Source organism: Callithrix jacchus, chromosome 5, assembly GCF_049354715.1.
Source record: "Callithrix jacchus isolate 240 chromosome 5, calJac240_pri, whole genome shotgun sequence".
NCBI classification, from domain to species: domain Eukaryota; kingdom Metazoa; phylum Chordata; class Mammalia; order Primates; family Cebidae; genus Callithrix; species Callithrix jacchus.
The window spans coordinates 84,016,904-84,031,997 of NC_133506.1; the positions used below are offsets into that span (position 1 = coordinate 84,016,904).

General features: G+C 37.6%; 1 protein-coding gene across 6 annotated transcripts in view; it reads left to right on the top strand.

Moving 5' to 3' along the window:
- ZNF624 (zinc finger protein 624) overlaps nt 1-15,094 on the top strand; it is a 40,471-nt gene that overhangs the window by 14,666 nt on the left and 10,711 nt on the right. For all 6 annotated transcript variants that reach the window (XM_035300169.3, XM_035300171.3, XM_008996762.5 and 3 more), the window contains 2 exons: nt 6,266-6,392; nt 7,060-7,155. In XM_035300169.3, coding sequence (XP_035156060.2) covers nt 6,266-6,392; nt 7,060-7,155 — 223 coding nt within the window. The remainder of the gene's footprint in view (nt 1-6,265; nt 6,393-7,059; nt 7,156-15,094) is intronic.

The following is a 15,094-nucleotide window of genomic DNA, read 5'->3' on the forward strand; positions in this document are numbered from 1 at the left end:
TTTAGTAATTTGTGTCTTCTCTCTTTTTTTCTTAGTCACTCCAGCTAAGAGTTTGCCATTTTTTTAGTCTTTCCAAATAACCAACTTTTGCCTTTTTTATTTCCTCTTCTGTTTTTCTGTTCTCTATTTTATCTCATTCTAATATTTATTATTTCCTTCCTTCTGTTTTCTAAAAAATTTAGTTCACTCTGTCCAACTATTACTGTTGAATTATCTCTTTGACCCTTCAGTTTTATAAATTTTTGCTTCCTGCATTGAGACTCTTTCGTTAGGTGAATATATGTTTAAATTTGTTGTGTCTTACTGATACGTTTATTTCAGTTATTATACTTTTCAACTCCAAAATTTCTATTTAGTGAAATATCATTCTCACAATTTCTTTTAAATCTTTATACATGGTTTTCTTTAGGTCTTTGAACATATTTATAATGGCTGCCTTAATGTCTTTATTTCATAAGTACACTGTCTTGACTTCCTTGGGGATAGTGTCCATTGATTGCTTTATTTTTTACTGTGTGTGGGTCCTTGCTTTCCTGTTTGTGTGTCTTATAATTTTTTGTTGAAAACCAGTTATTTTAAATAATATAATGTGTCTACCCTGGAAATCAGATTCTCCCTTCTCTGGGGTTTGTTGTTGAAGTTGTTGCTGGTGCTGCTGCTTTGTTTGTTCAGAAACTTTCCTGCACCAATCTGTAAAGTCTGTATTCTTTATCATGTATAGCCACTGAAATATCTGCTTGGTTAACATGGGGATTAGTTAATAATTAGACAGATTTCTTTTTTTTTGTTTTTTTATTTTTTATTGTACTTTAGGTTCTGGGGTACTTGAGCAGATCATACAGGATTGTTGCATAGGTACATATATGGCAATGTGGTTTGCTGCCTCCATCCTCCCGTCACCTGTATATTTCTTCCCATGTTATCCCTCTCCAACCCCCCTAGCCGCTGCTGCCCCTCAGAGGTCTGCCCCAACCCCCCTACCCCGCTAGTCCCCCCCAATAGATCCCAGTGTGTGATGCTCCCCTCCCTGTGTCCCTGTGTTCTTATTGTTCAACACCTGCCTGTGAGTGAGAACATGTGGTGTTTGATTTTCTGTTCTTGTGTCAGTTTGCTGAGAATGATGGTTTCCAGATTCATCCATGTCCCTACAAAGGACATGAACTCATCATTTTTTATGGCTATATAGTATTCCATGGTGCATATGTGCCACATTTTCCTTGTTCAATCTATCATCAATGGGCATTTGGGTTGGTTCCAGGTCTTTGCTATTGTAAACAGTGCTGCAATGAACATGCATGCATGTGTCTTTATAATAGAATGATTTATAATCCTTTGGGTATATACCCAGTAATGGGATTGCTGGATCAAATGGAATTTCTATTTCTAGGTCCTTGAGGAAGTGCCATACTGTCTTCCCTGTCTTCCACAATGGCTGGACTAATTTACACTCCCACCAACAGTGTAAAAGTGTTCCTATTTCTCCACATCCTCTCCAGCATCTGTTATCTCCAGATATTTTAATCATTGCCATTCTAACTGGCATGAGGTGGTATCTCAATGTGGTTTTGATTTACATTTCTCTAATAACCAGTGATGATGAGCAGGTTTTCATATGTTTGCTGGCCTCATATATGTGTTCTTTTGAAAAGTATCTGTTCATATCCTTTGCCCACTTTTGGTTGGGTTTGTTGGTTTTTTTTTTTTTTCTTGTAAATCCATTTTAGTTCTTTGTAGATTCTGGATATTAGCCCTTTGTCAGATGGGTAGATTGCAAAAATTTTTTCCCATTCCATTGGTTGCCGGTTCACTCTAATGACGGTTTCTTTTGCTGTACAGAAGCTCTGGAGTTTAATTAGGTCCCATTTGTCTATTTTGGCTTTTGCTGCCAGTGCTTTTGATGTTTTAGTCATGATGTCCTTACCTATGCCTATGTCCTGAATGGTTTTGCCTAGGTTTTCTTCTAGGGTTTTTATGGTGTTAGGTCTTATGTTTAAGTCTTTAATCCATCTGGAGTTAATTTTAGTGTAAGGTGTCAGGAAGTGGTCCAGTTTGATACTGCCCAAAGTAATTTATACATTCAGCGCTATCCCTATCAACCTACCTATGACCCTCTTCACAGAACCACCTTAAACTTCATGTGGAACCAAGTTTAAGGAGAAAACCACCTTAAACTTCATATGGAACCAAAAGAGAGCCTGCATAGCCAAGACACTCCTAAGCAAAAAGAACAAAGCTGGAGGCATTATGCTACCTGACTTAAAACTATACTACAAGGCTATAGTAATCAAAACAGCATGGTACTGATACCAAAACAGAGATAGAGACCAATGGAACAGATCAGAGGCCTTAGAGGCAATGCCACACATCTACAACCATCTGATCTTTGACAGACCTCACAAAAACAAGCAATTGGGAAAGGATTTGCTGTTAATAAATGGTGTTGGGATAACTGGCTAGCCATGTGCAGAAAATAGATTTCTTTATGCCTTAAACCATTAAGTCTTCAGCAACTGCCAAAAGGTTCTTTGTATGTGTGGGCATATGTTTTTCTCTTCGGCAGGCAGGTTGCAACTCTGCCTTAGTCACTCCTTGCTTATACAGAGCCTCAGTGTAAGCCACAGATGACGGCCTTCTCAGGCTTTTCCTGGGGCTGAGTTCTTGGTGGAAAAAGAAAACAAAACCCAGTACATTGGTTACAGTTTGAATTACACACATGTCAAGTGATTACCAATAAAGTTTATGAACTCATCATCTCTCACATTCGCCATATTATTGTTAGCAGAATTATCTAAAACATGCTTCAGAAACTTAGAGGTTTGAAAGTACAGAGGAATATGTATACATGAGATATGTATGACAAGCATACATATCTAAGTGGTAGAAAAACACCCCAGAGGAAATCTTTCTTCTGATCTAGAACAGACCTTAGCCAGATGTGATCTAAGTTGATTTCTTTGCCTGAGTAGTCAGCTAATCAGGGCTCTTAGTTTACTAGATCATGGATCAGAATGATTATAAGATTACAAGTAGGAATTCTCAATACAAACTGCTTGGATTTGAATCTAGACTCTTCTGCTTCTTTGACCTTGGTCAAGGCACCTAACATCTCTGTGCCTCACTTTCCTTATTTGTAAATAGCACCTTCCTGATTGTGATGATTCATCCAGTACATTATAAGCCCTTAGAGCAGTCTCTAACACATAATAAACATTATTCTCACAGAAGTGGATAGAGTAGTTTGAATCCCTTAACCCTATTGCCCCTCTTAAACAGTTATCAGCCCATGAACAATCACATTTCATCTGTAATCCTTCCCTCACTAATTATCTCAATACAAATACACACATTATATTATTTAATCTATATTTTATTATATATCTAATTGTTTTAAAAATTCTTAGTACTATACAATATTATTATTAATACAGCTTAAAAATTAACACTGAGCCTTTGTTTCATCAAATACTCATTTGGTATATGTTTTCCCAGTTGATTCATATGGTATAATTGGTTAATATATCTCTTAGGTCACTTTTAATATAGAAGTTTCCCCCTCTTTCTTTTACCACTTTGTAACTGTTTATTAAAGAAATCAGGTTATTGGTACTTCAGAGCTATGTTGTCCAATACAGAAGCCACTAGCCACATGTGACAACTGACCACCTGAAATGTGACTGGTCTGAATTTAGATGGGCTGTATATTTAAAATACACACCAGACTTCAAAGACAGCATGATAAGATAATATAAATTATCCCACTAATAATTTTTATATTGATGAGTGTTGAAATGATAACATTTTATCTATTTGGACTAAATAAACATTAAAACTAATTTTACTTGTTTCTTTTTGTTTTTAATGTGGCCTCTAGCAAATATAAAATCACTTATATGGCTTGCGTTATATTTTTATTGGGCATCATTAATTTAGAATTTCACATACTATGTATTTTACTGATTACATCCCCATGGAATTATTTAACATGCTCCTCTGCCCCTGTTCGTATTGCCTTTAAATTGTTCATTAGATCCTTGATCAGATTCAGAGTTTGATTTTTTGTTTGTTTGTTTGTTTGTTTTTATTTTTTAAGTAGGGTCTCACTTTGTCAACCTCCTGGGCTCAAGGGATCCTCACACATCAGCCTCTCAAGTAGCTGGGACCACAGGCATGCACCACCACACCCAGCTAACTTTATTTTATTTTTTGTAGAGAGGGGGTCGCTCTATGTTGCCTAGGCTAGTATTGAACTCCTGAGCTCAAATGACCCCCCTGTCTTGGCCTCCCAAAGTACTGGGATGAAAGGCATAAGCCACTGCACCTGGCTAAGATTTTGATTCTTTAAAATATTTTCAGCAATGTCATTTCATATTGCTGGTATATACCACCAGAAGATATATACTATCCAACTGAGGCCTTTCTCTTATTTTAGCAGCTAGTGATGATTTTTTTTTTTTTTTCTTTTTCTAAGACAGAGTCTTGGTCTGTTGCCCAGGCTGGAGTGCAGTGGTGTGATCTCGGCTCACTACAACTTCCACCTCCCTGGTCCCAGTTCAAGCAATTCTCCTACCTCAGCCTCCCAAGCAGATGGGATTACAGGCATGAGCCACCATGCTCAGCTAATTTTTGTATTTTTTAGTAGAGATGGGGTTTCACCATCTTGGCCAGTATGGTCATGAACTCCAGACTCATGATCCACCCACCTCGGCCTCCCACAGTGCTGGGTTACAGGCATGAGCCACTGTGCCCAGCCTGCATTTCTTTCTTTCTTTTTTTAATTTATAAAGAACAGAAATTTATTTTTGTATTGTTCAAGAGGGTAAGAAGCCCAGATCATCAGGGTGCCGACAGGTTCAGTGTCTGGTAAAGACCTGGTCTCTACTTTCAAGATGGTGCCATGAGTGCTGCTTTCTCTGGAGGGAATGTTTTGTCTTTACATGGTGGAAGGCAGAAGGACTACAGAGCCTAGTTAGTTCCCTCCCGCCCTTTTATTAAGTTGCTTATCCCATTCATGAGGGTTCTACCCTCATGATTTAATCACCTCCTAAAGGCCTCACCACTTAATACTGTTGCATATGGGATTTACGGTTGGTTGGTTTGTTTTCTGAGATGCAGTCTCACTTTGTCACCCAGGCTGGAGTGCAGTGGTATGGTTTTGACTCACTGCAACCTCCGCCTCCCAGTTTCAAGTGTTTCTGTTGCTTCAGCCTCCCCTGTAGCTGGGGCTACCAGCCTGCATTTCTGTCTTCTCTCCCATGTCAAATGTATTAGTTCTCAATGACATCAGTATGCTAATTTGTTTTATCCAGCACTACACACACAACAGTTACACAATAGCATGTCTATCACTGTAATTAATATGATTATTTACTGAAACATTTGGGTTTTATTTTTGTTTTGCAGTTATTTTTCTCAGGGTATATCTTGTGAAGCATATACCGAAAAATCACTCAAAATAGTTCCTCTCTCATGAATGGGTATGCTGCCACCTGGTTTCATGTTACTCTTAATTATTTAGGGATTGGTTTTTTAAAGTTTTTATTTCATTTATAATATAAAGTATTTACATGGTTCAAAAGTCAAATCTACAAAACAAATATTCAAAGGAGTCTAGCCTTCATTCCAGTTCTCTCTACTCTACTTCCTCTTTTTCCCAGTAGGTAACCATTAAAAATGTTTATGGCCTATTCTTCCATGTTTTAATACATATTCATATCCTGATCAAAGAACTTCCCCAAAGTTCCTTGATTTATTTTTATTTTACAAAAAGAAAGTTTATAGTATTCTATATTCACAATACAAATGATAAAATATATCTTTTAGTAAGCCATAGTCTATCGATTAGAACTGAAAGAAAATTGATATTTTAAATAAGCCAGCGTTTTAAGGAAGAAAGATGATTTGGGTGCAAACTGCTGGCTGTTACCAGATATTTTAAATACTTCCTGGGGAAGGAGGAAACCATGCTATTTGCCTCCAGATACTATAGTAGAGACAATATTTATCATTTATAGGAAGCCAGACTTGGTCTGAAAAGAAATCCTGCCATCAGATGAAACCCTGAAGATGATATAGGCAGCATCTTATGGTTTCAAGTTCTTGTCACTGGAGAGATTTATACATCCTATAAAGGATGAACTGGTTGACCTACATAATCATTTGGTGATTCTGGTTTCTGGGGCTCTTCCCCATTTTTTTTTTCATGTGTAATTCTGCCTAACAAGTCTAATTATATAGTCTCTGATTGATCACAATGTAATTGTTTTAGGAATCAGTGACATTTAAGGATGTGGCTATAGACTTCACATTGGAGGAGTGGAGGTTGATGGACCCTATACAGAGGAACCTGCATAAGGATGTAATGCTTGAGAATTACAGGAATCTGGTCTTTGTGGGTAAGGATAACTTCTCTTCTATATTGATTGATCTGCCTATTTAACCAGGTTTGCCAAAGATAAAGGACCTCTAAAGTATTTAACTGAAGTACTAGATCTTAGGGGCACATTGTTGGGTTATGCTGTTCCTCACTCTTAAGTACATGATCTGCCCTTTGTAGACTAAGACACATGCATTTCACTGGAATCTTGGAGATTGTTGACAACCCCACAGATTCGGGACCAAAGTTTTTTCTAGTTACTTCCTTAAATGGAAGTTATCACTACCTCTAGAAGTAAGAAACAAATGTATTCAATTTCTTTCTAAACTCAGATTATTCCCATGATCTATTATCCCACCAAACCAGAATCATGGTGTTCAGCCCCTTTGAGATGTCTTTGTAATTGTCTAAAACATCACTGTACAATATGGCAGGTACTAGTCACTTGTGGCTTTTGAGCCCTTGAAATTTGGCTAGTTCATCTGAAGAACTGAATTTTAGATTTTACTTAATTTAAATTCAAATTTAAATAGCCATATGTGACAGTTGGTAACTGTATTGGACCGTGTGGCTCTAAAACTTCCTGTAATGGTCATTCTGCACGGAAGATTAAGAACTGAGACTGAATTTGGCAGTAGTTCTTGCTCATGGCTCCAATCAAATTCTATTTATTTCTCTCTGGACAGGGCTTGCAGTTTCTAAACCAGACATGATATCTCATTTGGAGAATGGGAAAGGACCATGGGTGACGGTGAGAGAAATTTCAAGAATGCCCTATCCTGGTGAGTTATACAGAACCAAGAAGATGGGATTTATTTCAAGTAACAGACCATGGCGGGTTGTTCAGTGGAACATCTGAAATAATTTTGGAGATATATTTGTTCATAGCTGTTTCAGAGGAAAAGACCCCCATCTCTCTTCCTGTCCCTCTCACCCGCATCTTATCTCACCCTCTCTCTCTGTTCTCCACTTTTGGGAATCATCTCATCCTACTCTGCTTTACTGGGGACATGCTTTTCATAATGATTCTTTTATTTCTTCTTCATTCAAACATACATAAAATATCCTTTTCAGGTCTGTCTTCTCCAGTTAACTTTATGTTTCTTTTTTATTTTTTTGAGATGGAGTTTCTCATTTGTTTCACCATTATCTGACATTTCTTCCTTCATTTACCTGAAAATGCTTTTATAAGGGTCCCCACTGATTTCTCTTAAGGCAAACTTATTTACTCATTATTTAGTTTTCTGCACCTGCAAGGTTGCAGAGACTTTGGAGGAACCCACCATCTCTCCTCCAGGTTCTTAACTAATTTAGAATACAAATAAGGAATCAGTTGATAATCAAAATATAGTATTGGTGTATTTAATCAGTATTGTACATCTATATGCTGTGAACTGGGTTAGGTACTAGGGCTACAGCAGTGAATAAAATGGACCAGGTCCCTGCCTTCATGAAGATTAAATTTTGAGAAATAGATAACTGGCAAACAAATAAAAACAAGCTAAATGGTGGTTGTAATACCTCCCAGCTTCGAGATAAATCAGAGGATAAGTAAGAGTAACTGGGGTGGGATGAAGACACCTGCTTCAAACAGGGTGGTCAGGGGAGCTTCTGAAGAGGTGAAATTTAAGCTGAGACCTGAAGGGTCAGAAGAAGCAGCCAGTGAGGGGAAGAGGAAAAGAGAAGCATTCCAGGTTTAGGGAACAACAATGCAAAGGATCTGATACAGCAAAGAATGCCATGTGTTTTAGAAATCGAAAGGAAGCTGCTGTGACTAAAGTAAGGGGAAACTGATATAGAATAAGATTAGAGATGTAGGAGCTGGCCTGTGCAGGGCTTTGTAGATGATCTAAGTGAATTCCAGAGCATGGAGAGATTTTACTGCAGAATTTTTAGAAAATAACCCTGTTTATAGAGAGTGAACTTGAGGCATAAAGCAGGTGGTAAAAGATTGTTAAAATAATCTATGCAGGAGATGATAGTAACTTTGATTAGGGTGATGGTAGTGGAGATGGAAAGAAATAATAGATTTTGGTTCATTTAAGCATTCATTTGATTATGATGCAATAAACAAGTCACACATGCATTATTTTATATATCATAAAAAATTACATATTTTTTATATATCAGATATTATTTATATTTAAAAGAGTGAGTGAAAAGTCGATGTTAGAGATAGTTTTAGATAACTTTTTAGAGAGGGATTTTTCTTCCCCTATGAAAAGGGAAAGATAAAGGGAGCAGTGGCTAAAGGAAATAATGGATTCAAGAAAAAGCACTTGTTTTATTGTTGAGATGGGAGCTTCCGTGACATGTGTGAGTACTGATAGGATTGCCTTAATGGAGAGAGAGTCATTGGTGTTGCAAGACAAAGATGAAGGACTAAAGTGTTTGATGGGGTTAAAGGAGATAAAATCTAGAACGGAAAGGGAAGATTTACCTTTAATAGGTAGAGAGGTCACCTCCTGTTTGTAATACTGAGAAAGGTGGAGAAGACAGGTACACCTGCAGGTCAATTGAGGGCAGGAAGATTGAAGCCACTGTTATGATAGCTGCCATATTATCTACAATGTGAGGCAAGATCATCAGCTTATGGTGAGGGAAGAAAAAGTTGTAAGAGAGGGAAAGTTATTTTTTATGCTACTGGAATTCACCAGGGAAGCCATCTTGGCCTGAAGCTTTTACTGAAAAAGGTGTTTAATTATAGCTTCTGTACCTTTTTTTTTTTTTTTGAGAAGGAGTCTCACTCTGTCACCAGGCTGGAGTGTAGTGCAGTGGCACGATCTCCACTTACTGTAACTTCCACCTCCCAGGTTCAAGTGATTCTCTTGCCTCAGCCTCCTGAGTAGCTAGGACTATACTATAGGCACTGCTACCACCACGTCTGGCTTTTTTTTTTTTTTCTTTTTGTATTTTAGTAGAGACAGGTTTTCACCATGTTGGCCAGGATGGTCTCGATCTCCTGACTTCGTTATCCACCTGCCTCGGCCTCCCAAAGTGCTGAGATTACAGGCACGAGCTACTGCACTCAGCCTTCTATACCTTTACTTCTTACAACTATTCATATTTCCTATTTCTTTTTGTTTCAGTTTAGCAAATTATGTTTATCTAGGGATTGTTCCATTTAATCTAAATTTTTAATTTATTGGCATGCTATTCTCTGTTTATCATTTACGTGTTTATACAGATGTGAAGTGATGTGCCACTTCTTATTCCTGATACTGGTTTATTTGTGTCATTCTTATTTTGTCTCACTCAGTCTTGCTTGAGTTTATCAGTCTTACTTGGCTTTTTTTTCCCTTTGAGACAGGGTCTCATTCTGTCTCCCAGGCTGGAATGCAGTGGTGTGATCATAGCTCACTGCAGCCTGGAACTCCTGGGCTCAAGTGATCATCCTCCTGCCTTATCCGCCTACATAGCTGGGATTAGAGGCATGCACCACCATACCTGATTTTTTTATTTTTTGTAGAGGTAGAGGTCTCACTATGTTGACCAGGCTGATCTCAAACTCCTGGGCTCCAGCTATCCTCCCACCTCAGCCTCCCAAATTGCTGGAATTTCAGGTGTGAGCCACCATGCCTGACATTACATGACTTTTTTAAAAGAACTATTTTTAGTAGTTTTTCTTTTATGTTTGAGTTTTATTACTTTCTGATCTTTATTATTTTATTACATTATTAGAGCTTTATTTGTGGATCTTTTCTAACCACTTGAATTAGATATTTATATCATTGATTTTCAGCTCTTCTTTTCTAATTGTTTAGGGCTATCAGAACTATGTCACATTTTTTATATAGCATCTTCATAATTTTTGAGTGGAAAATATTTTATAATTTCTATTGTGATATCTTTTATCCTTGGGTTATTTTAAAATGTTTTTGTTAATTTTATGCCATTTGGGAATTTTCTAGCAATCTTGTTGACTTTAGTTCTTCTGTGGTCAGACAACATGCTCTGAATTATGTCAGTCTTAGCAGAATTTTGTACACATTTTGTGCTCTAGAAAAAATGTATAGCCTAGGTATTGAGTATTAAGTACAATTTCTAGATGTGTCAGGAGATTAAGTTTGTTAGTTATGTTAATATTTATATACTTACAGCTTATTCTATTATTTGAGAAAGTTTTTTTTTTAAGTCTACCAGTGAGACTAGACATCTGTTTCCTATTTAGTTTATTTAATTTTTTTTCTTTCTGTACTTGAAGCTATGTTATTATGTAATACAAAGTTATCGCTATGGTAAATTGGCTTTTGTCGTTATGAAGTATCTTATTTCTTAATGGTTTTTGCCTTAAAGTCTGTTTTGCCTGATATCAGTATTATTACAGCATCTTTCTTTTGGTTGTTGTTTGTATAGTACATCTTTTTTTCATCTGCTCACTTTCACCATCTGTGTATTCTTGTACTTTTTGCCTGTATTTTATAAGTAGTATATTGTTAATTTTTTAACCAATCTGACAATTCATGTCTTTCGAAGTTCAGTCTCTTTGTACCTAGTACATTTACATAATGTTTAACTCTGCCATTTAACTGTGAAAGTGTTTTGCCCATTCTGTATTCTTTTTCTTTCCATTCATGCTTTCCTTTCGATTTACCACCTTTTGGCCAAGCCTGGTGGCTTGTAATCCCAGCACTTTGGGAGGCCAAGGTGGGCAGATCACCTGAGTCAGAAGTTCGAGACCAGCCTGGCCAACATGGAGAAACCCTGTCTCTACTGAAATACAAAATTAACTGGGCATGGTTGCACACGCCTGTGATCCCAGCTACTCGGAAGGCTGAGGGAGGAGAATCACTTGAACCCAGGAGGCGGAGGTTGCGGTGAGCTGAGATTGTGCCATTGCACTCCAGCCTGGGCAACAAGAGCAAAACTCCCTCTAAAAAAAGAAAAAAAGATTTATCTCCTTTTGTTGTTTGATTTCCCCTCTCTAGTCACTTGGTAATTATAATATTTTAAATTATTTGTTCAGTAGTTAACCCTGAGATGAAACCCTGCATCCGTGATTCAATAGTTATATGTAGGTTTTTCTCTCTTCCCAGGCAATAAAAATATCTTAGAGCAGCTTATTCTGTTTAACCTCACATATATTACTGAAATTATATATTTTAATTCTATATATGTCAGACCGTGTAAGACACTATTATGTTTCATGCAGTTGATATTCATTTAAACTTACATTTTTGCTTTTCCTTTCTCTTCATTTTTTTCAATGCTGAGCTTGTATCTGAGATTATTTTTCTTCTGCCTAAAAAAATCCTTTAATATTTCCTTTTACTCAGATATGCTTATGCCATATTCTCTTCTCTTTTTTTTTCTGAAAATATCTTCATTTGACCTTCATTTTGAGGGGATCTTTTTGTTACGTTTGGAACTTTAGATTGGCAGTTATATTCTTTCAGTATTTCAAAGGTATCATTTATTGTTTTCTGTCTTACATAGAATCTGTTGAGAAGTGCACTGTCTGTCTAAACGTTTATATAAAAGGCAAGGCAGCAATATTTTCGGCTTTGTAGAATCATAAGGACTCTGCTGCCACTACTTCACTCTGCCAGTGTAGCACCAAAGCATCTATAGGCAACACATTAACCAAGTAATGTGGTTGTGCTCCACTTACAGACTCTGAAATTTGAATTTCATACATTTAAATGTGTCACAATATCATTCTTTTGACATATTTTTCAACCACTTTAAATGTAAAAATTGGCTAGCGTGGTGGCTCATGCTTTTAATCCTAGCACTTTGGGAAGTTGAGGCGGGCGGATCACTTGAGGCCAGGAGTTTGAGACCAGTCTGAGCAATATGGTGAAACCCCATCTATACTAAAAATATAAATTTTAGCCAGCCCAGGCATACTGGTGTGATCTTGGCTCACTGCAACATGCACCTCCCAGGTTGAAGTGATTCTCCTGCTTCAGCTTCCCAAGTAACTGGAACTACAACAGGCGCCTGCCACCGCACCCGGCTAATTTTTGTAGAGACAGGGTCTCACCATATTGGCCAGGCTTGTCTCTTAACTCCTCCTTGTGATCCACCCGCTTGGCCTCCCAAAGTGCTGGAATTACAGACGTGAGCCACCGTGCCTGGCCCTGTCTCTCTTTTTTTGGCTGCTTTTAAGAGTTTAGTTTTCAACAGTTTTACTATTGTGTGCTTTAGTGTAGTTTTCTTCATATTTCTCACACTGAAGATTCATTTGGCTTTAAGGTTTGTGACTTGGTTTTTTTTGTCTGTTTGGAAAATTCTAAGGTATATTTCTTAGACTTAGCTTCTGTCCTCTTCTCTCACTCCTCTTTTTAACCTTCTAGGACTCTGATTACATCTGTGATAGACCTTTTCACCTTTCATGGATGTCTCTTATGCTTTTCTAGTGTTTGCAAGTTTTTCATCATTTTATGCTTCAATATGGATACTTTATACTGACCTATCTTCCATTTTGCTAACTCTCATGTGCTATCTCTACTGTGCTCTTGTCTCATACTTAAAGTTACTATATTAATTTTTCAGTTCTAGAATTTTTATTTGGTTATTTTATACTTTACAAATCTTTGTGAGATTGTTAATCTTATGTTCTTAAACATAGTAATCCTAGTTATTTTAAAGTTTATGTCTGAGACCTTAATTATCTGGATTTATTTTAGATTTTAGATCTGTTTCTCTCTTGATTTTTTTCCCATGTCACTTTTGTCTCTCTTTTTTTTTTTTTGAGACAATGTCTTGCTCTTTTACCAGGCTGGAGTGCAGTGGTGCAATCTCAGCTCACTGCAACCTCTGCCTCCAAGTGATTCTCCTGCTTTGGCCTCCTGAGTAGCTGGGACTATAGGCACACGCCACCACACCTAACAAAATTATTTTTGTATTTTTTAGTAAAGTTGGGTTTTGCCATGTTGCCCAAGCTGGTCTTGAACTCCTGACCCAGGAGATCTGCCCATATTGGCCTCCCAACGCGCCGGGATTACAGGTGTGAACCACCATGCCTGGCCTTGTCTCCATTTAGGCCTGTTATTTTTGATTGGGTATCACGCATTGACTATGAAAATCTATGGCAACAATAAGAGGTTCTAGATTATGTAATCTTTCCCATAGAGAATTAATGTTTGCTTTTGTCAGGCTGCTAGGCTAGGAGCTATAACAATCTTCAGTCGCTTTAATTCAATAAGAAATTTAAATGAGGTGAGTTTTAGTCCTTGAGTGAGCTGGTCTATTTCCTAATCATTCTATTTGTAGGGCTTATCCCCTTAAGGTTCCAGCCAAACCCTAGTTTTTCTAGATTGTCCTTTTTAGAGGACCTAAATCCGTCTGTCTTTGTTGCCCTATGAGTTTATAAAAAGTTCTGCTTAATTATTCAGCATCTCAGTCATTTCTTAGAGAATTAACAGGCATTTGAAAGGGAAAATGGCACCAAATACCTGGATCCTTTTTTTAGTTTTCATTCTTCTCTTGTAATTTTGCTTTGTTTTGTTTTGTTTTGAGACGGAGTAGATGGAGTTTCACTCTTGTTACCCAGGCTGGAGTGCAATGGTGTGATCTTGGCTCACGGCAACCTCCACCTCCCGGGTTCAGGCAATTCTCCTGCCTCAGCCTCCTGAGTAGCTGGGATTACAGGCACATGCCACCATGCCCAGCTAATTTTTTGTATGTTTAGTAGAGACGGGGTTTCATCATGTTGCCCAGGATGGTCTCGATCTCTTGACCTCATGATCCACCCACCTCAGCCTCCCAAAGTGCTGGGATTACAGGCTTGATCCACTGTGCCCGGCCTATTTTTAAAGTCTTTCTAGCTTTCAGATGCTTCCAAACAGATTTTGTTTCTTTTGTCCAACTTTTTGAATTGTTCTCAGCAATTAAGTTGGTCCAAATTACTTAATCTGGCATCCCTAAAGTGCAGACCTCTCAAATATAAGAGGTTTTATTTCTGTTTTTCATTCTTATTGTCTGAGATTAACATTTTGCTTTCATTCAAGAAAGATGAGAATTTAGTGCATATAAATTAATGAAAATTCTACAAGTAAATTTATTGAAGAAAATTTCTAATTGCTAATATAACATTTTTGTACTCTAAGCTTTTATAAATTTAGTGCATTTTGTAGCAAATTTTTCTGCTTTCCAACTTCTTACTCTTTGTCCTTTTAAATTTATTATTAGTTCCTGAATTCCAAATTGGTGCTACAGATATGTTTTCTATAAGTTTTCTTCTCCTTTTATTTTATTTTTGAGACAGAGTCTTGCCGTGTTGCCCAGGCTGGAGTGCAGTGGCGCAATCTCAGCTCACTGCAACCTCTGCCTCCCAGGTTCAAGCAGTTCTCTGGCCTCAGCCTCCCAAGTAGCTGGGATTACAGGCATGTGTCACCACACCCTACTAATTATTATTTTTTTAGTGGAGACCGTTATCAACCACATTGGCCAGGCTGGTCTCAAACTCCTGGCCTCTGGTGATCCACCCACCTCAGCCTCCCAAAGTGCCGGGATTACAGGCATCAGGCATGGTGCCCAGCCTTCTTTTATTTCTTTCTTGCCCAGCCTTCTTTTATTTATTTATTTATTTTGAGACAGGGTCTTACTTTTCAGGTTGTAGTACAGTGATGCAATCATAGCTCACTGCAGATCCTCTTAACTTCAGCTTTCTAAGTATTTAGGATTACACATGTGTACCACCATGTCCGGCTCATTTTTTATTTTTTGCAGAGACCAGGCCTCACTGTGTGGGCCACACTGGTCTTAAACTCCTGG